Below are 27,005 nucleotides of genomic sequence, written 5' to 3'. Positions count from 1 at the left end.
AGACATAAATACGGAAAAAAAACTCATCATGGGAAGAGAGAGAACCAAGGTGTTTGGAAACACCATTTTGGAAGATTAAGGTCAATCTGTCAGTCGGATACGTGTACACTATTTTGTGACCCAAAGGAGACACATATTTTTTATATTTGTTTAACTTAATAATAAGGGTGCTAATATTTGACAAGCAAAATACCTTATATATCATGCTGCACACAATGATCATCTAGTGATAACTATGAATATAAAGTTAGAGGAAATCTAAGTGTTAATAAATCAAAAAATATTTTTTCCCTTTTTATACCATTTTCTATCCACTTCTTATGGTAATTTTTCACAGAACTACATATACCTTAGTAAATCAAACCATGTTTCATAAAATTCAAGGGCAATCCCATAGCTTACAAGCATCAGGTGCAGGTTTGTTCAGACACAGAGGAAAAGAAGCATATAATATGGGAGGAAACTAACACGTTAGAAGTTCTTCCTACACGGCAGGCAACTTACGCATACTATCTCATTTTATTACAGTTAAATAAAATAATATTATTCCCATTTATAGATATGAAATTTACAGAAAGAAAAATAACTTCCCAAAATACATGGGTACAGAAATTTAAACCTATCAGACTATAAATCCCCAGCTCTTAACAATATTCTACACCATTAAGTGGAGAGGAAGATGGGTCCTAGATGCTTCTGGATCTGGTCTTGCCCATGAAACACATTCTCTCACAGAAAGATGATTACATAGATGGTAATTCCAAGGTGCTTTTATCCAAGTGGCTGATTCAGCTTATTGAGAGCTCCCACTTCACATATACATGGGGTAAAATACACTTTAGGGATTAACTAGAGACATGGAAGCCAAACAGTTAGCAGTTTTTTTATTTTATGGTAAAATCCATCCTGAGTTCTAAACTTTGTTGAGAAAATTTAGAGTAATATACCATCATTTAACTTACTGATTAACTATAATTAAATGATATGTCTGTTGAGCAGGCACTGGTCTATTCTGGTACGTTTTTGCCACACAACTCAATAATGCTAGAATAAAAAAAAAATGAACAGATATTATTGAATTGCGCACCACATTGTGAAATCTATACGCCTACATGAGCACCCAGAAATGTCTACCAGTGCTATGTATGTGCTACTTGTGATTTATTAATTTATACTCCCTCATTAATGAAAACTCAGGATTTGAAATCATTACATTTTAGAGCTAGAGAGAATCTGAACTCATTAGTCCAACCTCCTTCATTATTGAGATGTGGGAACAAGCCTGAAATGTTTAAATAAAGCCTTCCATAGATGAACAGAGGCAAATGATGATCACTGTGGAGAATCACAAGATACTGCCAAAACTGCAGTTAGACAAACAGCAATGAAATTTGAGACTTATTGGAATGACAAATCCTGTTTCAGACCTGTTGACTTAGACTACTTGCATAACCAGAATTTGCTAAAAACAGGAAATAGGTGTAATGTATATATACCTCTCTATCCTTCTCTCTCGCCACCTTACTTCTTCCTACAGATAAAGCAGATACTTCACCTTGCTCTGAGAACCAAAAGTAAGTGATAACTCCTTTATTTTAACGTGGACATTTTATTATGCCAATATATTTATGCCATGTCAGTGGTGAAATGATGTATAGTGAATGAATCTATCCTTTTCAAAACTCTGTTGTAACTTTTATTGAGAGTAATAATCTTAAGTTATTATATTCTTTTTAAGCTAAGAAAGTGACATAGCTCTATTATTTCAAAAGCACTTTTATTGAATTTAATATTTAAATGAATTTTTTACTTTTCATTCGAAAATAAAAAATATAATTAATTCCCATGTCTTTAACTTAGAAACAATTGCACTAGAACTTCCTTTAATAGAAAAATGAAAAACTATAGTTATATGTGTATGTATACTTCCATATTAATAACTTTAATATTCACATATATGGATATGTCTTCATATAGATATTATTAAAATAAGGATGAGAAGCTATTGATAATAAGTTTAAATCTATCAAAACAAAATTATAGCACTGACTTGGAGATAAAAGGTATTCTATTAAAGATTATCAAAACATAAAATACAATTTCCTCCATGAAATACGCTCAAATCAAAAAGAAAAAAAAAGACTTTTAAAACTTTTCCAATCAGTCAATCTACTCAGGCAGCTACATTTATATAAATAATTTAAATATAATATGCTGTGTATATTTTATATAAGGAAGCAATTTCCACATAGAACTTAATATTTTTAGCAAATAAGAAGTGATTCTGGGTAAAAAGATATCAAGAGACCACAGAACTACCTAATGACAACACATAAGGCGTTATTTACCTTGTAGAGGGAAGATTTTACTTACAAAACTATTTTATTAATGTTTTTCTCCTCCATGGCTAAATGCCATCCAGGGAGCTTTGGCAGGACATACTGTTGCCAAAGAAGATCAGGTGTTTCCTCTTCTGCTAGTTAAAATCAAAACCAACGTCTGCCTGGGTGACTAACGATCTGGAGGAGAATCAAAGGAAATTAAACTGATGACAAGTTTCAAGCCCAGAGGCGATACTCAATAATGATGCATTGTACAGTCAACTGGGGCCCCTGGATTGAGCTCAGATTTGTAAGGGGAAGAGGTAAATTGGAAGGAAGAATGTCAGAACTCTCAAATAATGTTTAAATCAGATACTTCTAGGAATTCTGATGATGTTGTTTAGTATATTTAAGTAAAGAGAAGGCAATTCATCCTTGGAAAGGAAAAAATTTGTTTTCTGGGAACTGTCAAGGCAGCTATTATTATTTAGATACTTTTACAGATTTTCTACATGATAAAGTCTAGAACTTTTGTGAACTTTGTATAGTGTCATGGGCTGCTTTCTATCTCACAGACAAGTGGTGAGATGAAAGGGATCAGAATGAAGATTAAATACCACATTGAGGGGGCCGGCCCCGTGGCTTAGCGGTTAAGTGCTCGAGCTGCACTACTGGCGGCCCGGGGTTCGGATCCCGGGCATGAACCGATGCACCGCTTCTCCAGCCATGCCGAGGCCGCGTCCCACATACAGCAACTAGAAGGATGTGCAGCTATGACACACAACTATCTACTGGGGCTTTGGGGGAAAATAAATAAATAAATAAAATTAAATACCACATTGAAAGTTTGAAAATATTGCATCAGTTACTTTTCTGGTCTGTGATTGGTATATAAATGTGTCTATACCTATAATGCATGCATTACAACACATGTGTGTTAGTGCTTTAAACGACATATTTTCTGGTCTGTAAAATCACTTAAAACAAGTTCATCTCTTCCTTTCAGGATCAAGGGCTTTAAGCCAAACTGTCTGGGCTTATTCCTCAGATCTGCTTGAAAGTTTATGACATTTCATTATTAAATCTTTGATCCCGGGGCTGCTCATCTGTAAACTGGAGTATTGAGTAACATCATTTACTATCTAGATTGTTATGAGTTTTAAATGAGCCCATAAAGAGTAACATAGCGCTTCACACAAAACACAGAATCACCAGAGATCGGCATTATTATGTGTGACTCACTTAGGGCAAAGGAGTATGGCCCTGAAAATTTGCATGTAAATCGTTTTATCTATTTATAAATTTAATCCCTCTACTTTCACCTTTATAGATAATGCTTAAAAAGAATCTGTTTTATTTTTCTCCATAGAGTGAGCTAATTTTCCCAATACTGTATGCTAGATAATCTGTTCTTCCTCTAATGCCTTTTTATGCTACCTTGTTTGGTCTGTCTCTTAAATTTTCTATTTACCTCCATTGGTCCATTTGTCTGTTCCTACAATAATATCAAATTTTTGTCAACGTAAGTTTGAAATCTATCTTAATAACTAGTACAAAAATATACCCAAATTAATTCTTCTTATAAAAGGATTATTTCATTATTCATGGGCCAATCAGAATTTTTATTGGAATGATAAAGAATTTTTACATTAGTTTAATTAGGATTGACATCTTTGTTATATTAGCATACCATTTAAGATCACGAAAACCTCTCCATTTATGCAGATCTTCTTAAATGTCTTTTACTAGAGTTTTAATGTTTTCTCGAAAAAGGAATTTTTTTATTCTTGGTTATTTCATAGATACTTTATAATTTGTGTTACTATTATGAATGGTATCTTTTCTTTAAATCTTATTTCCTAGTTGAGTGTTGCTGGTATATGGCAATGGTACTTTTTTTTTTTTTTTTTTTTTTGCTGAGGGAGATTGGCTCTGAGCTAACATCTGCGCCCATCTTCATCTATTTTGTATGTGGGACACTGCCACAGCATGGCTTGATGGGTGAGGCATCAGTCCGTACCCAACATTCAAACCTGTGAACCTTGGGCTACTGAAGCAGAGCACACAAACTTAACCACTATGCCACTGGGCTGGCCCCGGGAAATGTTATTTTTTGTAGGCTGATATTGCATCTAGCAAACTTGTTAATTATGGTGCAATCTCTAGATAGATGATCATATCATTTGAAATTCATTACAATATTACCTCTTCCCTTACAAGACCTACAAATATATATTTTTCCTTTTCTTATTGCTTTGATCAGGACCTCTCCAATATGTTAACAGTGCCATTAGTCCTTCTTATCTTGTTCCCAATACTGAATGGAATACACCTGGAGTTTCTCCAATAACTAAAATATTTGCTAGAGATATTTCGCAATTTTGCCATTACCAAATTAATGATCTCCTCTATTCTCCTGTTTTTTTTTTCAGCTCTAACTAGAGATTGAACTTAATAACATATTTTTTGCCACGTGATTTTTCTTTATTCCATTAATGTGATGAATTTGACCAATGAATGTCTTAATTTTGAATTATCTTTGCAGTCCTGGTATAAACTTTACTTGATCATGATTTTTTAAATGCATTTTTGAAGTTGGTGAATTCATATCTTGCTTGGATTTTTGCACATCCTTTATGAAATGGGCCTATATATTATTTACTATTATCCTTATCTGTTTTAGGAATCACTCCCAGAATCATTTCCATTCACTGCCACTCCTCAGGTTACACTTTAGGAAGAAACAGCATTGGGAGGAAGTAGTCACACTAATTTATACTCACATAAACTTGAGGGGGGGTGGTGGGGAGGAATAGAGATACGACTATAATAGCAACATACAGTAGTCCACATATCTTTATTTCATTAGTCTTCACACCTGATGAAGGTTTTTATGGTTCCCCGATTCTATATTGTTGACATACAGCACCAGGACAGGTGGCTCGTTCTGTTGCTGCAGAATTTTGCAATAAAGGGGAAGAAATTATTATCTTCAGGCAAGAGCAGGAACTAAAAGGCATTACTCTTCCTATGCCATTGAGCCAGCCACTGCCTCAGGACGTAACACCTTCCTCCACCTCACACTCACCACACACCAACTCACCCATACATACACACATACAAGAGGTCATGAGAGAAAGTTCTTCTCAGATTTTTCTCACTATCTTTTTGATACTTTCTTGGAAGGCATGTTTTCCTTTTGCTTCTATCATTCCTTCAGAGTTCATGTCGGTGCCATAATAAGAAGCCTACCTGTTTTGATATCCTGACTGGAATAGAAGCCTAAAAGCTTACTTTTTAAATGGACCCTTTTATGAATTATTCTCTTAGGAACTAAGCAACTTCTCCTTAGTCTATAATTTGAAAATCTCTATTTCCACAAAATGGACTTTTAAGGCAAGGTATGCCGGTATAATTCTTGTAAATACACGTTTTTTATCAGTTAATAGGCAGTGATACCATGTCGTTAGAGAAAATAACATTTTCTTTATCAAATGAGTGTTTTAAACTTAGTGGTGGTCCTAACATCAATGTGAAGAAGCAGCAATATGTTACAGTTTAACTGCATCATATACATTTATGCTTAAAGAAGACACAATTTGCTCTGCTGCCTGTAATTAGATAGCAGTAAACCACCAACACTTGGAATTGCAAATCTTTGAAATCCCTGGATTTGGCTTTTCTCTAGTCACACCTGAAGAAATTACTAATCTCTATGAAAAGGGAAAATTACTCCCAGCAAAGAAGAAAACCAGATGATAGGAGAGACTTGGTGACTTGCACATAGCAAAATAACTCTTTTAATAGAGATAAATTAAAAGGAATCTAAAGTTTGTTCCTAAGGAAACAGCAGAGGAAATGTATGACTACACACATTTAGAAATTGTCTACATGCAAGTAGATGACAGAAAGAGGAAGTTATTTTTCCTAATTCTTTATAACACTTTCTGTGTAACTCTACCAAATGAAAGTGCAAATAGACTGTATCCTCTCTGCACCTGCTATTCAGGGCAGCCCCTGGGGAAGAGGGGTGTGGTGGGGCTACGTGCTTTGGTCTTATAGCTGATGATAGATTTTTATCATAGTTACCTCATCTGAAATATTTAATTCCAGAGCCCTGGGCTATGTTAGCTTCTTCCCCATCCTTCTCCAAAAGCCTCAGAATGGGTTAGGGCAAAAGAAAATAAAAGTTTATCCTCCAATTTTGCACCCATGGGAAAGTCCAATCAGCTCACACTCTGGGTGCTTAAATGATGGGCTCCCCCAATAATATGCTAAGACTCTGAGGTGGGCAGGAATCAGGTCTTCTTCACTTGATCATGTCCAGCAATATCTAGCATGCTGTCCTCAATAGAGTATGTAAAACCAGATGAATGTCTGTTAAAGGAAAGAACAATATCTGATTGTCAATGACTTGCAAAAAAAGAAGGATCTGTTTTTCTCTTTTGCTCAAATTCTCCAGGAGGCCTACTTGAGGCCATTGCCAGAGGGATGTGTGTGCCCAAGGACACGAGAGACAGTCCTCTGGAGACTTTGAAAGTTTCTGCAGCTCCACCACTGAGCAAGTACAGAGTGAACCATCGTTAGCCATTAAGCATTTAAAAGAATGTGAAGATAGTAGTCTGCCTTTTCCAAACTCACAATCTGGAAGAACGTCAAAAGTGCATAAAAAAACTGAGAGAAATAAGATGTTGCACTAAATCAGAAAAAATGAACATAATCAAAAGTTTACTGGGTGGGCTTTAAATATTCCTATCCAGGAACAAGATCAGTGTTTTTGGAGTTAGCCTCTGAGTTTCTTTGGAGAGAGGTACTTAGAAATGTTTTTGAAGGATGTGGCTAGAATCCAGGTTTGAGGATTAACCTGATCGATGGCATAAAGGGCATATGATCGCAGGATAACGAAGGCATAAATAAAGAGCCTATCCTGACTAGAGTTACAAAAAAGAAGGTTATCTAATGAATGATGTCACAGGTTGGGTTGCCCAGGTAACCCAACAAAATCCGAGACACAGGAAGTTTATTAAGGAATGCGCTTGTGATCCATTTCCTAGGAAGGAGGGGAAAGGAATAAGATTAGGCAAAGGTAGAAATCAAGCTGTGATGTAGTCTCATTGGAGGCTTCAGCCAGTCAACTACTTCAGAGTGGTTCTGAAGCTGGGATGATTTTTCAAAGTTGTCTCTAGTTGGAGCAAAGAAGTCAGCCTTTATATTCCACATCTGACAGACATAGGATGAGGGTGCCCTGGGAAGGGAGCATCATCTTGGGCCAGGTGGCTGTCTTCAGAAGAGCCAATCCCTGAAGGGCCTGAGAGCTGAGAGATTTCTGGCAATACTCCCAGCTGAGGGAGCAAGCATCTCAAATGATAATAAAAATAGTAAGGTTAATGCCAGGACTTGTATGGTGATTTTTTTATGTTTTCAAATTGCTTTAACATTACTTAACTCCTCAAAGCTCACAAAAATCCTATGAGGTGACCCTATGTCACGATATTCTAACTTGACAAATGAAGATTTTCAATTTCATATCGCTAGTTAAAGATGAGCTGAGTAAGAGCGCGTCAACAATAACAAGAAAAACCCAGGCTTCTTAACACTTACTGTGCTCTCTTTTATTTCTCACGATACCAGGTGCCAAAGTTTAGGTTTGCTCAGTCTGGGACCAGGTATCTGATAAATAAAAATGGCTCTTTTTGACTTTAAATTTATGTATTTGCTTTATACTGAAATAAGTTCATTTCTCTTTCTATGTTTTTCCTTTTCTATCTTCAAATTTTCATTCTGTTCCACCTCTTCCTCTGTTTCCCTAAAAACTACAATATAAACAAAATCAACTTTTTCCTATAGCTATGAGCAAAATTTTAAAGGGATAGAAGAACTTAAATTTCCAAAACATTGTGGGAACACCTGTATAATTTTTATTCCTTATAGAACCCTTATAGAAATATGCTACCAATTTTGTGATTCCCATTTCAATTCCGTCCCTTCCCATTCTAGTTATTAAATGGACAAAAATACTTCATTAACATGCCAGCAAAGTTCTTCATTATTTCAACAAAGTTACGTAAAGCTTATCATAATGGGGTATGTTTTCAACTCAAGATGGATATCCTAAGAAAATATTATTTGAGCTCTTTAAGTCTTAGGAGTTTTATTTTACATTTGAAGGACAACAGAAAAGAATTGACTTAATTGTTAATATTTTGTTAATTTTTTTCTAATTTTCTCAAACATGTTCAGTAATCTACCAGCGATTTACCAGCTGCAAAAAGATTTATAGGAATATGCAACTACTTTTGTCAAGGCAGAAATTCATTAAGTGCTTTCTTTCTTACCCAGAATCCCATGCCCCCAAAAAAGTATAATACAGTTTAGTGGGAAATAGATATTGAGGTTAAAAGAAATCTTAGATCTGTCCCAGCTATACAATAACTAGCAATGAGACTGTCAGAAGGTTGCTTAATATCTCTGTACCTCCGTTCTTCTCTTACGTGGACACCATAATGCCTAAACTATTGGCTGTACCAGGTTGCAAAAAAGCAACTAAGATAATAGGTTTGACAAAGCCAGAGGCACTTTTCCAAGGTTAATAATCTGTTTGTAATAAAAGTCTTTCCTTTTTCTAATTACTGTAATTGTAATAACGCAGACTCATTATAGAAAATGCAGAAAAGAATGTCTTACCACACGAAGATAAACTCATTCTCTTGTATTTCTGTTTAATCTCATTTGTTCTTAGCCTGGCTTTTTGTCTGATCATTAGCTTTGTGGGAGAAGAGAATGAGGTTCTGTTTCTGTCTGTCTTCCAGGAGAATCACAATGTATGCATTCCCAGGTCTCCCTGCACATCAAAATCATCAATACCACTCTGCAATAAAATTTATTCCATTACTTTAGCTTAAAATTGGCCCAAAATACCTATGTCATAGAGTTTTTGTCATCTATCTGTGAGAAAAGCAAAGCTGCATTGAGATGTGGATGCTGGATGACAGTCGGAGGTAATCGGCTACCTCAGTCCCTTGTGAGAACACACGCGCCTGAATGCAGAGCTGTGGCTCCAGAAGACTTCAAATTACTCCGTATTATGGACCTTGGAACTCACTCCCACGTAACCTAACCCTCAAATATTAAACATGAGAATGTGTATGAGTCTGTTTGGGCTGCCATAACAAAATATCACAGACTGGGTAGCTTGAAAAACAGAAATTTATTTTCCCACAGTTCTGGAGGTTACGAGTCTGAGACCAAAGGGCCAGTATGGTCAGTTTCTGGTGAGACTTCTCTTCCTGGCTTGCAGAGAGCCACCGTCTCACCGTGTTCTCCCATGGCCTCTTTGTATGCATGGAGGAGAGAGAGAGAGAGAGAGCACGCTCTGGTGTCTCTTCTTATTTGAACACTGGTCCTGTTGGATCAGGGTCCATCCTTATGACCTCATTTAACCTTAACTACTTCTTTGGGGCCCAAATACAAATACAGCCACACTGGGGGTTAGGGCTTCAACAAAATTTTGGGAGGGCACAAACGTTCATCCATAGCGGAAGGCTAAGGATCTCCCATATACTACTTGGTATTCTGGTTTTTTTACTTAAATTTGAAGCATAAGCATTTTCCTTATTATAAAACCATCATAAACATAGTTTTATGTCTAATACACTATAGCAAGAGGATGTACGCTAATTTACAGTCACGTGTCACTTAACAATGGGGATATGTCCTGAGAAATGCATTGTTCGGCAATTTTGTCATTGTGCGAACATCATAGAGTGTACTTACACAAACCTAGATAGTATAGCCTCCTACATATCTAGGCTATATGGTACTGATTTTATGGGATCCCCATCATATATGTGGTCCATCGTTGTCCGAAATGTCATTATGTGGTGCATGACTGTATTTAGACATTTTATCTCCCCGTTATTAAGCATGTGATTAATTATGTTTTTACCATTATAAATACTAATGTGATGAAAAATGTATGCCTAAAGTTTTTCCAGTATACATTATTTTTTCCTCAGGATTCCAAGAAGTTGAATCAGGGAGGCAAAGGATGTAAACGTATGTAATTACATATTAATACGTGAACACATATTGAGGGTATTCATACAGATTTAGTCAGTAATCCTTTTAAAGTGAGAAATCTATCTTCTGTTTTTACATCCAGAATTTGGAGTTTGAGGCATTGTAATAAAAAGAGAAATTTGAGTGAGAATGAATAAAGACACTGGCTACATGGGGAGAGTTGATGAAAATGGTTGAATGTATTAGAGAAAAGCACTTGCTTCTCAGTGGATTTACCTAGGGTTCTAGGAATGGCAAGCATATGAGCCAGAGTCCTGAAAAGAAAGAAATAGCACATGCTAACTGGTAATTTGAAGAGATATTAATAAGGGGATATTTATAAAGTATTAAGCAGGGTTTAAGGGAACCAGCAAGGACTAATGCAGTGGTACCCCAGTAATAGTAACAGTTGGTAGTTATTACTACTCCTGACTGGGCAAAGTAGGAAGAAACCATTCCTAGAACCTAAAGAGAGTAGCTACATGGACAAGACTGCGGAACTAGGGGAGAATTGGGTAGTATATCCTTAACATTTATAGTTGTACTTCAAGGGCTTCAGTCAACTACTTCTGTTTGTTCTTTATGGTCCCCATCGGAGGCTGGCTTCTGGGACTGAATCCATTATCATTCTACTGGCACCATGTGACAAATCTTCTCTTACTAACAAATTTGGGATAACTGAGATCAATACATTGTTTTGTTTTAATTTTTCCCTTTGTTCCTCAGAAGTTCATGCACTAAACATTCCAATGCAGGTCTCTGTTGCCTTTGTTTTCCCAGCAATCGCATTATTACCAGTGTTGCTGTTCCTGGCTGCTGTGTTGCTTCCATTATTTCCTGCAAATGGACAGGTATGGTTGAGGTTGAAAATCCTTTCAGAACAATTCAAACAACCTTGAGGGATAGGGATAGGAAGCTACTAGATCAATTTCAAAAGTAAAAAGGGCTAGAGTGTCCAGTACATTACAAAGTACTCACCAGTTGCTCAAATACAGATAGTCTAAATTGAGATCTGCATAAATATAATACATAGCAAACTTCAAAAACTTAGTAGAAAAAGGAGGGAAAATATCTCATTAGTAATTTTAATATTGATTGCATGATGAAAACAAAATATTTTTAACATATTAGTTAAATAAAATATATTATAAATATCAATTTAATCTGCTTATTTTTTCTTTTTTAAAGTGGTCACCAAAATATTAAAATTACATGTAATGCATTAATTACATTTCAATTGACAGCACTGGTCTACAGTTTTAAAAACTAATGAAACTCCTTCTGTCCCAAGATCTTTTCTGATTTTTTTATTTAATCTATTTCAGTGCGATTCCCACAGAAAATTGGCAATATGTTTATATAATCTCAAATCAGCAAAACTTCTTCACATACAGCACTACAGTAAATTTTCATAGTTACTGTGTGAGAATACTTATACCTATTTTTTAAATTTAAAAAAAAAGAAATCTTACTAAAGATATTAAGTATTGGGATTTTTTTCATGGCTGTACAATTAGTATGTGTAAGATAAGATGCTCTAATTATTTCTAATATGCTGCTTCACTTTCATAATCCCAAAAACAGGATCAATCATCCTCTTCAATGATTGATGGGCAGGTGCCCATATAAGCTGTCTATCTCTTGATCAGAAAACTTCTGAATGTGAGGAACTTGGGTCACTGCTGTCTGTTCCCACACTCTCCTTTAACTGTGGGCATACAAGATTGGCTAGGACTCCTCAGACCTGAGAATTCTGACACTGAGTCACTTCATTTGGCAATCAGAGATACAGTTATTATGTTACCATAATCAAATTTTCAATCTGAAGACAATTTATTCATCACCTAGGGCTTCATTCAAGTAGTTTGCTGTCTTCCCAATTTCTTTCCTTATGACTTCTTTTCATGGCCCTTTCCAATACCCTGTTACCTCTCTGGTCCATCTCCTGGTCTTTGTTTATAAAATTATTTTAAAAGGAGATATCATTTTGTCTTTTGCACCACTAAATGTTTGCTGATCAGATGCTCTACATACCCTCTGCCCAGTGTGGTTTGCAGTGCCTTCTGAGGATGCCCAGAAAACACTATTCACCCTTCAAAACCTCAATCCAGACCATCTATTGTGAAGCCTTTCCTAACCTCAGTCAAGAAGAATTGATCCCTCCTTCCCCTATATCTAGTAGATCCCATCTCCCATTTCAGTTATCATGTGGTATTGTAATTATTTATGTCGCATCGCCTAGCCAATATAAACCCCTTAAGGAGAGATAGATACTATATTTTATCTATTTTACTCTCAAAAAATTTTTATATTTCCTGTCACCTAATAAAAGCTTTATTGATACTCATTAAAAAAAAAAAAAAAAGAAACAAAGGTATGTCTTCTTCAGAATTTTTATCCACAAAGCAAGATGGGGTAAGAAGCAGGAAATAATTATTTCTTTCTCAGGCACCAAATTTTGTTGTGCTTTGAAATGAAACTGCTTTACTTTAAGCAGGTTTTTCAGGGTCAATAGGACATATCCAGGAATGTTATTTCATGCTTTGCTGTAATGCAGAGATTGGCCACAATTGATATTTCACACGTGCATCCTTTCTAACTCAGGAATCAGTAGCTGAGAATGTGCTGAATCTGTGGGCACAAGGCATTCGCTCTTGGTCCCTGCCCTTAGAAACATACAAACAGGCAGAAAAAATGGGTGCATAAATAAATAGTGGCAATAAAACATGGTCAGACCTATGTTTGCAGTATTTGGAGAGCTTTGAGGGAACTCAATATTGAGGAGAGGAGAGAATAACTTACCCGAAGGTGTCAGGGAAAATCAACAGAGGGCCCCGTCTGTTTAGACTTAATGCTTCAAACTCTTGCTCATGCTCGTGTAATATCACATTCTTGTGTAAATTTAGATCACCAAATTGCGTAAACCTTACGAAACAATTCACACCCCCTAGTCTACCTCCAGGCTCAGACTCCTCCCCCCCACACAAAGATACACCAAGAATATCAGCACCCTATTTAATATCTTATCAGTTACTTTTCTGTTACTAAAAGGAACAAAGTCAGCAATAGTCCATTAATTGATGGCTCTGCTCCCTCCAAATTGCCTTGGAGATTTTTTTAATATAATAAAACTGTTTTTTGAGTGACCCCATAAAATCTGTTACATAATTGGTAGCATCATTTACTAGAGTATTGAATGCACTTGGAATGGGCCTAAACAATCTTTCTCTAAATACAGACACGACGTCAGGTCAAAAGTGCTTGTAAAGTCCAGAATGAGTCACCTGCCCCTACCCGTACCATTCCCTTGCTGCAGCCCAATTGGGTGTGAATGAGAATGTCTTAACGGTTTCTATCTTGTACCTTTGTCATTATGTATCACTCATATTTCTAGAAAAATCACACTAAGATCTCTCCTAATACTATTTGTGGCCTCAGAGGTGTCTTTAATTGTGATGCCATGAATGACATCCCCACTCTCAAAATTTAACACAATTTCGTTCCTATTCAAAAATTATAGCTTTGGCTCAGATTCATTGGCAATGCTTAACAATTAATATTGGCTTGAACTGAACATTTTTAAAAAGAGTCTTTGTTCTCTTGAATTATTCACTTGTCTATGCAATTTTCAAAACTAAAAAATAATTCTAATTTGACTTTCCTTTAGGATCCAGGTTTTGGTGCTTTGTTAACCACCAAAGAAGAAGTCCAAAAAGAGATTGTAGATAAACACAATGACCTAAGGAGAACAGTCTCTCCACCTGCCAGTAACATGCTGAAGATGGTAAGAGGCAATAACATAAAGAAAGTGGCTTAAGCCAGCTATGATAAGAGCAGGCACCTAGTAAACAACATCTTTGAGGAATTTTGGGGCTTGGGAAGTTCAGTCTCTATTTTGTTATTTGAGCTGTGTTATGGACAGAGAAGAAATTCTTCTTTTTTTAATTCCACATACTGTTTTTGCTTATAAATTGTATTTCCTCCTATCATTATATGTTCTGTGTACTAGAATAGTAAAATCTGTCAGAATCTACTCTCTATCATGGCCATTTCAGAGTTTCCCATCTTTGTGAGTGGAATTTCTCTTCTCAGAAAAAAATGCATATATATATGTATTTCAATACATGTATATATATATATATACACACACATATTTCAATATGTATAATTTCAAGGCGTCCATGGATCCCCTGAATCCCCTCCATGAACCCTGGGTTAAGACCCTCGCCTTGAGGTTATTATTTGCCTTCCGACTTGGATAAATTGACTTTCAGACACTCTCACCAGGCCTTTTCTATTTATTTTGATCCAAAACAATTTTCCAATAAGTTCTCTGGACTGTGTGCAGCTCTTCTCTCCAGTCCCTCTCGGTACATTCATACCTACAACATCGTCATCATCGTCATTGTCCTCACTATTAATGTGCACTCCACCTAGGCTCCACCTTATATCCCAGATCTTTTCTAGGAGATATGTTGTTATTAGGGGAAATCCAAGTTTCGGTGACTTAAAGCTTAAAGGAATCCTCTTGAGGGAAGAGAGTACAAAAATATCTTACCATTGCAAATTTTACAATAAAAAAATATGTCCAAACATATTCTGAGGATCCTTGCCACAACCTGGGGAAGGGCTTATATGAGGGAGGGGCCCAAAACTTCAGCTTCGTTAGCTCCGCGGGACAGGGCAGAAATTCTTAATTTCACTTTATAATGGTTAAATGACTTGATCAGGTTACAGGGCAATTTAAGTTGCAGAGGTGGAATGAAAACCAAATCTTTGGACATCCAATGAGAGGCCATTATATTTTTCTGCTTAATATCTCTCCTAATCTAGGATCAAGAAGACCTTTTCCCTGTAGGCTCACCACTTAGGGTAAATAATAGCCCGCTTTGCTGGGCCCAGTACTAAAGACCACATGTCTCCCAAATGTATTCAGTGAAAAAAAAAAAGAACTAGGAATGAAGTATGTAAGCTCATTATCACAGGAAAAACAATCTCAAAACCTCCACGTGTTTATCACGTTTAGGGTAGGACCATTACTAAAAATCTTTAGGTGTGCCTACTGTGCTATCATAAATAGACCATTAACCACCTTAGATTTTTCAGTTACTTAAAGTAGACATACCATCTATATTTCTTCACGGAGCAGAAAAAGGCACATCAAAAAATAGATCTTTGATTATGATGATAATCAGAAGATGCATGTACAGAAATCCTATAATGATGTAAATCTACCCACCAATCTCATTGTAAAGCTTATGCTCCTTTGTGGTTTGAATCGTCAGGTGCATATCTTTTTTTCCCTCTTTCTTTTAGGAATGGGACAGCAAGGCAGCAACAAATGCCCAAAATTGGGCAGACAAGTGCCTTCTCAGACACAGTAGAAGTGAGGATCGAGTAGTCGGTATGTAAATCAATAAATATTTGCTGAGTAAATGAACAAGTAAAATAATAAGAGGCCATTTTTTAATGTTGCATTAAGAAATCTCTGTGGGGTCTGGCACGGTGGTGTAGCAGTTAAGTTCGAGCACTCTGCTTTGGCGCCCGGGGTTCACAGGTCCGAATCCCAGGGGGGGACCTACACACCGCTTGTCAAGCCATGCTGTGGCAGTGTCGCATATAAGGTAGATGAAGATGGACACAGATGTTAGCCCAGGGACAATCTTCCTCAGCAAAAAATAGGAGGATTGGCAACAGATGTTAGCTCAGGGCCAATCTCCCCTCCCTCCAAAAAAAAGAAAAAAGAAGAAATCTTTGTGAATAAATGTCACTTCTAATGCTGCCTTGTTCAAGTTCAAGTCTCTCTGTATGAGAGAAAACTCTGCGAAGCATCACCTTGTGCTTATTTAGTGTTTCATATTTTACAAAATGTGTCTCACACAGTATCACATTTGTACCTTTTAACCATCTCATGAGTATAGCAGGTCATGTATCATCTCTTTTCTATTTTAAAGTGTAGAAAACTGTCAGGGGAAAAGTGATTGGTAATAAGTGTCACACATAGGAAATTTAAATATAATTTCTGATTTCTCACCCGGTGCTCTACTCATGTGATGCGGCCTGTTTGTGCTTTGAAAGCTATTTATTTTTTTATTTATTAAATATGTTGAATTTTGTCAAACTGTTTCTGAACTTTACTCAAAAAATATTTAACATTAGCATCTACTTTTACTATTTTATTTTAATTTTTGATGACAGTGAGACAAGTCTTTTGTATGTTCTGGGTGCCTACAATGCATATGCAATACTATATTAGACTTAAAAATAACCTATAATACGTGACCTCTACATCGAGGAACGTAAAAACAATGAGATAAAATATCACATATATGAACTATTAGATAAGATATTTACAGGCATACCTCAGAGATATTGCAAGTTCAGTTCTAGGTGAGCACAATAAAGTGAATGTCATAATAAAGCAAGTCACACAAATTTTTTGGTTTACCAGTGCATATAAAAGTTATGTTTACACTATACAGTAATCTATTGCATGCAATAGTGTTATGTCTAAAAACACAATGGACATACCTTAATTAAAAAATAATTTATTGCTAAAAAATGCTAACCATCATCTGAGCTTTTAGTGGGTCATAATCTTTTTGCTAGTGGAGGGTCTTGCCTTAGTGTTCATGGCTGCTGATTGATCGGGGTAGTGGTTGCTGAAGGTTGGGGTAGCTGTGGTAATTTCTTAAAATAAGACAGCAGTGGAGTTTGCTGCATCTATTGCCTCTTCCTTTCATGAATGATTTCTCTGTAGCATGCAATGTTGTTTGATAGCATTTTACCCACAGTAGATCTTCTTTCAAAATTGGAGTCAATGCTCTTAAAGCCTGATGCTGCTTTATCAATGAAGTTTATGTACTATTCTAAATCCTGTTTTGTCATTTCAACAATCCTCACAGCATCTTCACCAGGAGTAGATTTCATCTCAAGAAACCACTTTCCTTGCTCATCCATCAGAAGCAACTCCCCATCTGTTAAAGTTTTATCATGAGATTGCAGCAATTCAATCACATCTTCAGGCTTCACTTCTAATTCTAGTTCTCTTGCTATTTCCACCACACCTGCAGTTGCTTCCACTGAAATCTCAAATCCCTCAAAGTCATCCATGAGGGTTGGAATCAACTTCTTCCAAATTCCTGTTAATGTTGATATTTTGATTTCTTCCCATGAATCACAAATGTTCTTAATGGCATCTAGAATGGTGAATCCTTTCCAGAAGGTTTTCAATTGACTTTACCCAGATCCATCAGAGGAATCACCATTTATGGCAGCTTTGGCCTTATGAAATGTATTTCTTAAATAATAAGACTTGAAAGCCAAAATTACTTCTTGATCCATGGGCTGCAGAATGGATGTTGTGTTAGCAGGCATGAAAACAATTTACATCTCATTATACATCTTCATCAGAGCTCTTCGGTGACCAGATGCACTGTCAATGAGCAGTAATATTTTGAAAGAAATCTTTTTTCTGAGCAGTAGGTCTCAAGAGTGGATTTATAAGACTCAGTAAACCACGCTGTAAACAGATGTGCTGTCATCCAGGCTTCGTTGTTCCATTTATAGAGCTCAGGCAGAGTAGATTTAACATAATTCTTAATGGCACTAAGATTTTCAGAATGGTAAATGAGCATTGACTTCAACTTAAAGTCACCAGCTGTATTAGCCCCTAACAAGAGAGTCAGCCTGTCCTTTGAAGCTTTGAAGACAGGCATTGACTTCTCTTCTCTAGCTATGAAAGCTCTAGACGGCATCTTCTTCCCATATAAGGCTGTTTTGTGTAGCCACCCTCATTAATTATCTTACCTAGATCTTCTGGAGAACTTGCTGCGGCTTCTACATCAGCTCTTGCTGCTTCACTTGGCACTTTTATGTTATGGAGATGGCTTCTTTCCTTAAACCTCATGAACCAACCTCTGCTGGCTTCAAACTTTGCTTCTGTAGCTTCCTAACCTCTCTCAGCCTTCACGGAATTGAGGAGAGTTAGCACATTGCTCTGGAATAGGCTTTGGCTTAAGGGAATATTGTGGCTAGTTTGATCTTCTATCCAGACCACTAAGACTTTCTCCATATCAGCAATAAGTCTGTTTTGCTTTCTTATCATTCATGTGATCACTAGGGAAGCACTTTTAATTTCCTTCAAGAACTTTTCCTTTGCAGTCACAACTTGGCTAATTATTTGGCACAAAGACCTAGTTTGGGGCCTGTCTCAGCTTTTGACATGCCTTCCTTACTAAGCTTAATCATTTCTAGCTTTTGATTTAAAGTGAGAAGTGTGCAACTTTTCCTTTCACTTGAACACTAATTTCAATATTGCTGTCTCAAGGAATAGGGAGGCCCAAGGAGAGGGAGAGAGGTGGAGGAACAGCTGGTGGGTGGAGCAGTCAGAACACAAGCAACTTTTATCAGTTAAGTGTGCCATCTTACATGGGTATGGTTCATGGCAACCCAAAACAATTACAATAGTAACATCAAAGATCACTGATCACAGATCACCATAACAAATAATAATGAAAATTTTGAAATATTGAGAGAATTACCAAACATGACACAGAGATACTAAGTGAGCAAATGTGTTGGAAAAATGGCGCCAATAGAATTGTTTGACATGGGGTTGCCACAAACCTTCAATTTGTAAAAAATGCAATATCTGCAAAGAGCAATAAAATGAAGTGCAATAAAATGAGGTATGCCTGGACTTAAATCATCAAAAATGACATAGATATAGGCAAGCCCAAATTGAAAGTAGTAAATAACTCACCTTTTTTGAAGGTAGGACTGCCATTGTTATTTGTATTTTTGATACTATAATTTAATGAAATTATGAAGGATGACTATATTCAGTAGAAGATTGAGACAAATGTTCTTGAGGATCCCAGTTACTGTTAAAATCTTAGCTTCCTTTCTTTCCCTCTTAAAGGAGCTATCCAAGAGTAGTTTATACTCCCTTTAAGTAGCACGTAGACATTATGTTTCAAGCCATCCAAATATAAATATTAATTTCAAGTCTTGAAAAATATATTGAAATGTTTCTGGGCTACAAGACACTTCTTTCATAGTTCTCTGAGGAGAATTTGGCCTGTGTTGTTCTGACTTGCTGATTAAGGGGAGACCCATAAACTGAAAATAGTCTCCCTCCTGGTGTCATTTGCTTCTTGCTTACGGCTCTTAAAGACTGAGTATAAGTTTTTTTTCAAAGTTCACAGAAACAACAATCTTAAATATTTATTGAGGTTCCTATATATGAAAATTTCTGATGCATGGATGAGAGTAGGAGAAAAATTATAAGAGTTGATGTCTGCCCTCAGCCAGCTTGTAATACAAAGCTGAGAGCACATGAGGCATACACTCATGAAGAATTTAATGTGTAAATGGATGAATCTAGGGGGAGTGGATATTAAAGAAAGAGGACTTCATCTACTGAAAATTTTGCATGTTGAGGCCAGCCTGTTAGACACATCTGTCTTCTTTTCAGCTTAAATCTGATAAGGAACTCCCTTATGTATTGATCAACAGTTAGCAAGTATGGGCACTGTGATTGAAGAATATGGACTCTGATTATAAATATATATATATTTATAATCCCTATATATATATATTTTAGCCATTGCATGCTTTAGTATTGCTTTCCTCATGAATGCTCTATTTCTTCTTAGGTACAAGGCACTGTGGTGAGAATCTCTTTATGTCAAGTAGACCTATTTCATGGTCACATGCAATCCAAGGTTGGTATGATGAGGTCCGTCATTTTACCTATGGCGTAGGGAAAAATCATCCCAATGCGGTAGTTGGACATTACACCCAGGTAAGTGGAATAAATGAAAAACCCTCTGCCATAAATGTCCTAAAAAGAAATCTTCAAATGCTGACTGATGCCAGTGTTGGATTTGGGGGAAGATCTCTCAAGTGGGTAAAGAATAGTTTAGGCATGTTGTGGGTATTTCAGCTGTGAGCTGTTTTCAACAGCCTGTAGGCTCTTGGTAGGGAAACATACTCTCTATTTTTCTAACAGTCTAAATAGATAAAGTCGTGACAGTACATGGAAATGTAATATTTTAAAAGATTTTTACTTTGATTCAATAATCTAACTATATCAATAAGGTATATGGAAACAAAATATATCAGCAACATTCATTTCAGTTTTGAATTTCCTACTATTTGTTTTTCGGTATTTCCTTCTTCTGTAATGTACTCTCATATCTTTCCTTGTGGATTTGTAGGTTGTTTGGTACTCGTCTTACCGTGTTGGATGTGGAATTGCCTATTGTCCTAATCAAAAATCACTAAAATACTACCAAGTTTGCCAATATTGTCCTCCGTAAGTACATACTTTTGAGTTTGCTATCAATAAAGCCACCAGTAATTTAATATTTTTAAAGTATAATAAATTGGAATATTTCAGTAAAGGGGGGGTAAATCTTTACAAAGATTTTCTCAATTTGAGACACAAGAAGACCAACTTCTCAGTTCTAAATATAATATTCTGAAGCTCTCTTTCTTCATGTATAAAATGACTTGTCCTCCCTCTGCATTGTATTCCCTGAGGCTCAGAGTTACTCCGTGGGTGTACATAGTGTGTAGTTCTCTACAGCTGGTATTGTCGCTTATTACTAAGCTCACACACTAGAAAATCAAAGCTTGATGGTTACGCCAGGGTGAAGGGGAGGTAGCAAATGGGGGATGACATTTTAGTGATTCCAGCCTTTTGTACTCAAATATTCCTACTCCTGCGTATCTAAAAATGCCTATATTACACCACTAAGAATTGATTAAATCTTGGGCCTCAAGGGCTTTTAAAGAGATCCTTGATACATGTCAAATTGTCAAGAAAAGGTAAGATCTTAAGTCTTTACTCCTTAGAATTTAACACAAAAGCTCTGAAGGAACCACCCATTATGATCTAGATTTACAGCAGGAAATATACCCCTTCCTCAAACAATATTTTTTAATTATCCACAAAAATTCCTATGAATATATTGAAGATATATTCACCATGTATCTGTTAGTTTTAATTTTTTTAAATTATTTATTTATTTATTTATTTTTGTGTGAGGAAGATCAGCCCTGAGCTAACATCCAATGCCAATCCTCCTCTTTTTTGCTGAGGAAGACTGGCCCTGGGCTAACATCTGTGTCCATCTTCCTCCTCTTTATATGGGATGCTGCCACAGCATGGCCTGACAAGCGGTGCGGCGGTGCACACCCGGATGCAAATCTGCAAACCTTCAGGCCACCTAAGAGGAGCGCGCATACTTAACTGCTGCGCCACCGGGCGGGCGCCAGTTTTAATTTATTTTTAATGTTTGAAATTCCTTACCACTGGAGGGAGATTTTCATGCAAAACCAAGCATCCAAGATGATTTATTTTGAGGCTATCCACAACTCAGATGAGGTAGGGTTCCAGTTAGAGAAATGTGACCTTCCGAGTCATTTTCCTGCAGGTGCCTATTAGGGTTTAGTAGAAAGAACTGAAAGGTCCTAGGAGAAAGCGTCCAAACTCATTGCCTGCCTGTGAGGGGGAGGCATCTGGCCCAGGCAACTGAGGTGTGAGTTGGAGTGAATAATGAGGGAAAGCAGGAGTGCATAAACTTCCAGAACACTTTTTTCCATTTCACAATTTTTCCAAGAGCCCCCACACATAAAGCTACATTCTGTGCAGACAGATTGGGATTCTGGTGCATTGTCTTGGGCCCACTTGGTATGACTGAGATTTTGACTCCCTTGTACTTTCAGATTATAATGGCCAATATATAATAATGATTATAATGATAATAATCATTAATGAGGTGCAGGCCAGTCACTGTAAGACCAATATACCCTGGAGATTAGTATTAATGAAACATTTTTTTTCCTAATAACAGTCCTATTTTTGGTAAGCATAAAAATCTTACACACAAAACCTCTAGATAGTCAACAACTTTCCTAAGGTCACCTACCTCCCAAAAACACACACCAAAAACTACTTGAAAATCACCACCTCTCATCTAGAAGCCAAAAATTCCCCTGGAGCTTGACTTTTTCTAGTTCACACTATACAAATTGTTATACTTTCCTTTTTAAATATAAAATTACATTTAACATTAAATATTTCCCATGCTGCAACTCCTGGTCCCTAGGAGCTCCTCCTGTCTTTCTAGAGGATATGTTTTACCCATCTTGGGTCAGCAACTTGGGGTGCACTGCCTTAACAATTAGACCTAGTCTACTGGAAGATGAAGAGCATTGCCACATGAAATATACTCTGAAAATTTTAGACACTATTTATCCCATTTCAGTTGCTCAGGCTGTGAAATTATTGTCAAGGAAGTGAGCGTACGTGTGGGGAATTTTAGTTTTTCAGTTATTTGACATGATTACATACATTGAATAAATATTCAGGTACATATGGTGATGGATGCTCCCCTTGGAGCATAGACTAAACCAAAAAATGAAAAATGTTTGACATGTTGCATTTCAAATTTCAGTGGTAATTTTGTTGGCAGAGAACGTACCCCTTACCTAGAAGGAAAACCTTGTGCCAGCTGCCCTAATCACTGTGACAATGGACTATGCAGTAAGTTTGTCGTCATTAATTTGTTAGTATAATAAAATGACCTGACATTTCTTTTTTAAGAATTAGGAAATCTGAATGTAACCAACTTAAGCAATGCCTTTATGCAAAAAAAAAAACAGTAAAATTACTCAACAGAATGTGTTTAACCAAAAATTTGACACCATTCACTGTCTATGTATTATTTGCAATGAAAAGCGTGTTACCATGTGTAACCTAAAGAATCATCTACCATCAATGTACATTTGTGACTACAGTCAACTCGTTACATGTTGGCATATATGAAAATGTTTCTGCGGAAATAATTCATTGTAATTAAATATACATTTTCTTTTCATCAAAGTTAATGCCATTAGAGCAAAGGTAGCATTTTAAAAAGAGAAAATATATACAAACATAAAGGTGTGAGACCACAGAATATGGCTCAGTCTGGACAGGCACACCAAAAATAATCATTCCTTATATGCCAATGAGTTCATCATATGAAATTCCTCACTTTCCCCATAGTGTAGTTAGATTCATCAAGTTTAACCTAACAACCACTTGCACTTTTGTTTGCTAGTAACTTTTACGTACTTTCTATATGTCTATTAAATTGGCATACAGTATTATTAGCTCACAGAAGCCTCAAAAATATTTTAGCAAAAAGGAGTAAAATTAATGTCATGTAATATCTCATTTCCAGTGTTGTTGTGAATAGACATACAGAGAGTCGGTATTTTTGTTTAGTTGAGTATGTTATTAAAATTATTATAAATAATATGGTTGACATTAACTGAGATTGTTACCTTTCAAACGTATTCACCTAACTGAATTGTAGCATCCTTTCTGAGTGAATGGTATAGACACAATTCAGAGCTATAAATCCACTAAAGAAGAAAATACTTATACCTCTGCTGAATACTATTTGTTAAGGAGTTTGAAATTCATCCTATTAGTAATGAGCATCCAGTTGAAAGATTTTAAACAGAAGAGTGATGAGATCAGAATTGTGTATTTTGAAGAGCACTGGGCATTAGTGTGAGGGAACAAGTGGGTGGAAGCCAACTTGGAAACTGTTGAAAAACCTGGGTTTAAAAACAAATGGATGTCGGGCCGGCCCGGTGGCGCAAGCGGTTAAGTGCGTGCGCTCCGCTGTGGCGGCCCGGGGTTCGCTGGTTCAGATCCCGGGCACGCACTGACGCACTGCTTGGCAGGCCATGCTGTGGCGGAGTCCCATATAAAGTGGAGGAAGATAGACACGGATGTTAGCCCAGGGCCAGTCTTCCTCAGCAAAAAAGAGGAGGATTGGCAGATGTTAGCACAGGGCTGATCTCCTCACAAAAAAAAAAAAAAAAAAATGGATGTCTTACTTCATTAGGGCAAAACGAATGAAGAGGAATGGACAGTTAGGAGAGAGAGAAAGAAAGTAGACTAGCCAGTGTTTGTTACTTGTGCTTATTAGGTGCTGATAAAAAGTAGAGGTGAACAAGTTCAGGTTGATTCCTAGTTCCTGGTTTGAATTACTTAGTAGTTGGGAGTACCATTTCTCTGAGATTGAGTGAATCAAGTCAGAAGTTGGAGAGGGATACCAAAGAAATGCCAAGCTTGTAGGTAGGATGATGAATTTAGTTTGAGGTTTGTTGAGGTTGTGGCCACTGAGGGACATCCAAGTGGGAATGTCCAATAATCATAGTGAAATTCTCCTCTGTTTTTACATTTTTGCATCCACATCTTCTCATAATGATTTCTTACTCCTGAAAGCAAGACTAGTGGCATTAGAGTCTAGTGCAACAGTGTGCAATATAACTTTTTGCAATGATAGAAACGTTCAATATTTGCACGTCCTGTAAAGTAACCACGAGACCCATTGGCTATTGAGCACTTGTAACTAACATCACTGAGTACCTGAAATTTTAATTTTATTTAATTTTAGTTAATTTGTGTTTAAATTTAAACAAGCACATGGCTAGCAGCTATCATTTTAGATAGTACAGTTCTAGAGTGATTTAACTTCATTTTACAAGAGAGGAAAGTAGGTCAATTCATTTTAGAAATATTTTTAAAAGCTCGAATTTTAAAAGAAGTGATGGATTAAGCACTGAATTTAACTAAGGGGTCTTATGTGTCCCTCGAGATATGAAATGACCATCATAAGGGAACGATGCCAACTTGTTTGCTCAATTCCCTCCTCACATTAAGTTTATTGTTTGTGTTGCTGCTGTGCAGGAAAATGATAATGAAGTGACTAATCTCTTTGTTTTTATTCCAGCCAATAGTTGCGAATATGACGATGTCTATTCTAACTGTAAAGATTTGGCAAAAATGATTGGCTGCAAACGCACTCTCACCAAGAATAGTTGCAAGGCTGCCTGCCAGTGTCCTGACAAAATTTATTAAATGCCCAATACAGACTGAGTAGGACTAAGTCTACTCAGGTTTGACATATACTAGCAAAGAAATCAGAGGCATTTTAGCTATAAATTGGATTCCAAATAGTAACGAGTCTTTTTCTCTTGGATCTGCTTTTTGTTTCACGGAAATCTCTTTTATACAAGGGTTAAAAAAATCACATAATCTATGATAACAACTGGATTTTGACATAAATTTGGTAATTTAAATTTAATCAAGTTAAGGATTCTGAAAGTTGTACTTTCTTACAGTCACTAGAAACCTGAATTGAAATTGAGACCCATGTTCCTGGAACAAAATTTACAATAAGAACAGAATGTAATATCATTGTCACATGAATCCTGGACTACAGTCCTCCTTCCTAGCTCCACTCTATAGCTAAACATCTTCAGAGAAGTGTTTACATATGCTGTCTTTAATTCTTCCTGTCACATTCATCCTTCTTCTCATTCTTCTGGCTCCTATCCTTACAATTAAATTGAAATCATTCTTGGTAAGGTAACTCCAACCTTCATTTTGCCAAAATCCATGAAGACTTTTGGTTCTTCATCTGCATAAATTTTACAGTAGAATACGACCACATTTTCCTTTTTAAACCTCTCTTCTCTTAGACAAATTTCGTTTAAAGAAGAATTCAAAATAATATATGTAAATATTCTCCTCTTCAGGAGGTAGAACTTAGTCCCCTCCCTTCTGATTCTCGGCTGAACTTAGTGACTCACTTCCAAAGAGTCAAGAATGGAAAAGGAACAATAATAACTTTACAGTGGAGAAATCTGGCAAATGCCATCTTAACCAACGGATCAAAGTTAACATCACCAGTAATAAGTCATGTGGATTCGTGTATCCTCTTATATGATGTGATTAGAAGGGCCTTTCGCATCTGTGGTATTCTTTCTAAAAACGTGTAATCCCAATCTCATCATGAGACAAAATATCCGGCAAGCCTAAATTGAGGGACATTCTACAAAATATCCCTGATCAATACTCCTCAAAACTGTCAAAATCACGAGCAATGAGGAAAACCTGAGAAACTGTTACAGACCGAGGAGACTAAGGAAACACGAGAACTAAATGCAGTGTGGTACCCTGGATCATTCCTAGAACAGAAGAAGATCTTTAATGGGAAAATTGATGAAATCTAAATAGAGTCTGGAGTGTTTCAATAGTTATGTTGATTTCTTAGTCTTGACAAATGTACCAAGATAATGTAAGATGATAACCTTAGGGGAAACTGAAACTGGGTAAAGAGTATATGGGAATTCTCTGTAGTATCTTGGCAAAATTTCTGTAAATCTAAAAATTCTCCAAAATAAAAAGCACATTAAAAAAAAAATCTTGGCTCCATGATACTTCATTCCTTTTCTCCAGATTACCTGGTTATTCATTCTCAGACTTCCTCTCCGCCACCAAGTTTCAATTCTTCTATTCCATTGCTAAATGTTTGATGTCATTTTTTTCCTGGACCTTTCAGATAATACCAATGACTGGATTGTCAAAACAGACTCACACGCTTATCCAGTGTCAAGCCTCACTAATGACTTCAAGGATATGAGTGGTCATGAGGCAAAGGGAAAACAGGGAGAGAAGCAAGAAGACCACCAATGCAGTGCCCAGATGCTGTTTTTGCAGCACATTTCTTTTTCTTTTTCTTTTTTTTTTGTTTATTGCAATAACATTGG

The 27,005-nt window shown here is 36.5% G+C and overlaps 1 protein-coding gene across 1 annotated transcript in view; it reads left to right on the top strand.

Moving 5' to 3' along the window:
- The window catches only part of LOC101395912 (cysteine-rich secretory protein 3), a 43,246-nt gene extending 17,935 nt beyond the window's left edge, over positions 1 to 25,311 (top strand). Inside the window, exons 2-8 of the mRNA XM_087437829.1 lie at positions 11,106 to 11,230; positions 14,047 to 14,163; positions 15,696 to 15,783; positions 20,039 to 20,187; positions 20,603 to 20,700; positions 22,847 to 22,935; positions 25,184 to 25,311. Of these exons, the coding sequence (XP_087293955.1) occupies positions 11,106 to 11,230; positions 14,047 to 14,163; positions 15,696 to 15,783; positions 20,039 to 20,187; positions 20,603 to 20,700; positions 22,847 to 22,935; positions 25,184 to 25,311 (794 nt within the window). The remainder of the gene's footprint in view (positions 1 to 11,105; positions 11,231 to 14,046; positions 14,164 to 15,695; positions 15,784 to 20,038; positions 20,188 to 20,602; positions 20,701 to 22,846; positions 22,936 to 25,183) is intronic.
- Positions 25,312 to 27,005: the final 1,694 nt, after the last annotated feature.

This window comes from Ceratotherium simum, chromosome 13 (genome assembly GCF_057802395.1).
Source record: "Ceratotherium simum simum isolate JZ-2026a chromosome 13, ASM5780239v1, whole genome shotgun sequence".
Classification (NCBI taxonomy): Eukaryota; Metazoa; Chordata; class Mammalia; order Perissodactyla; family Rhinocerotidae; genus Ceratotherium; species Ceratotherium simum.
Note: the sequence above shows the minus strand (reverse complement) of the source record. Positions and strands in the feature narration are given on the sequence as shown.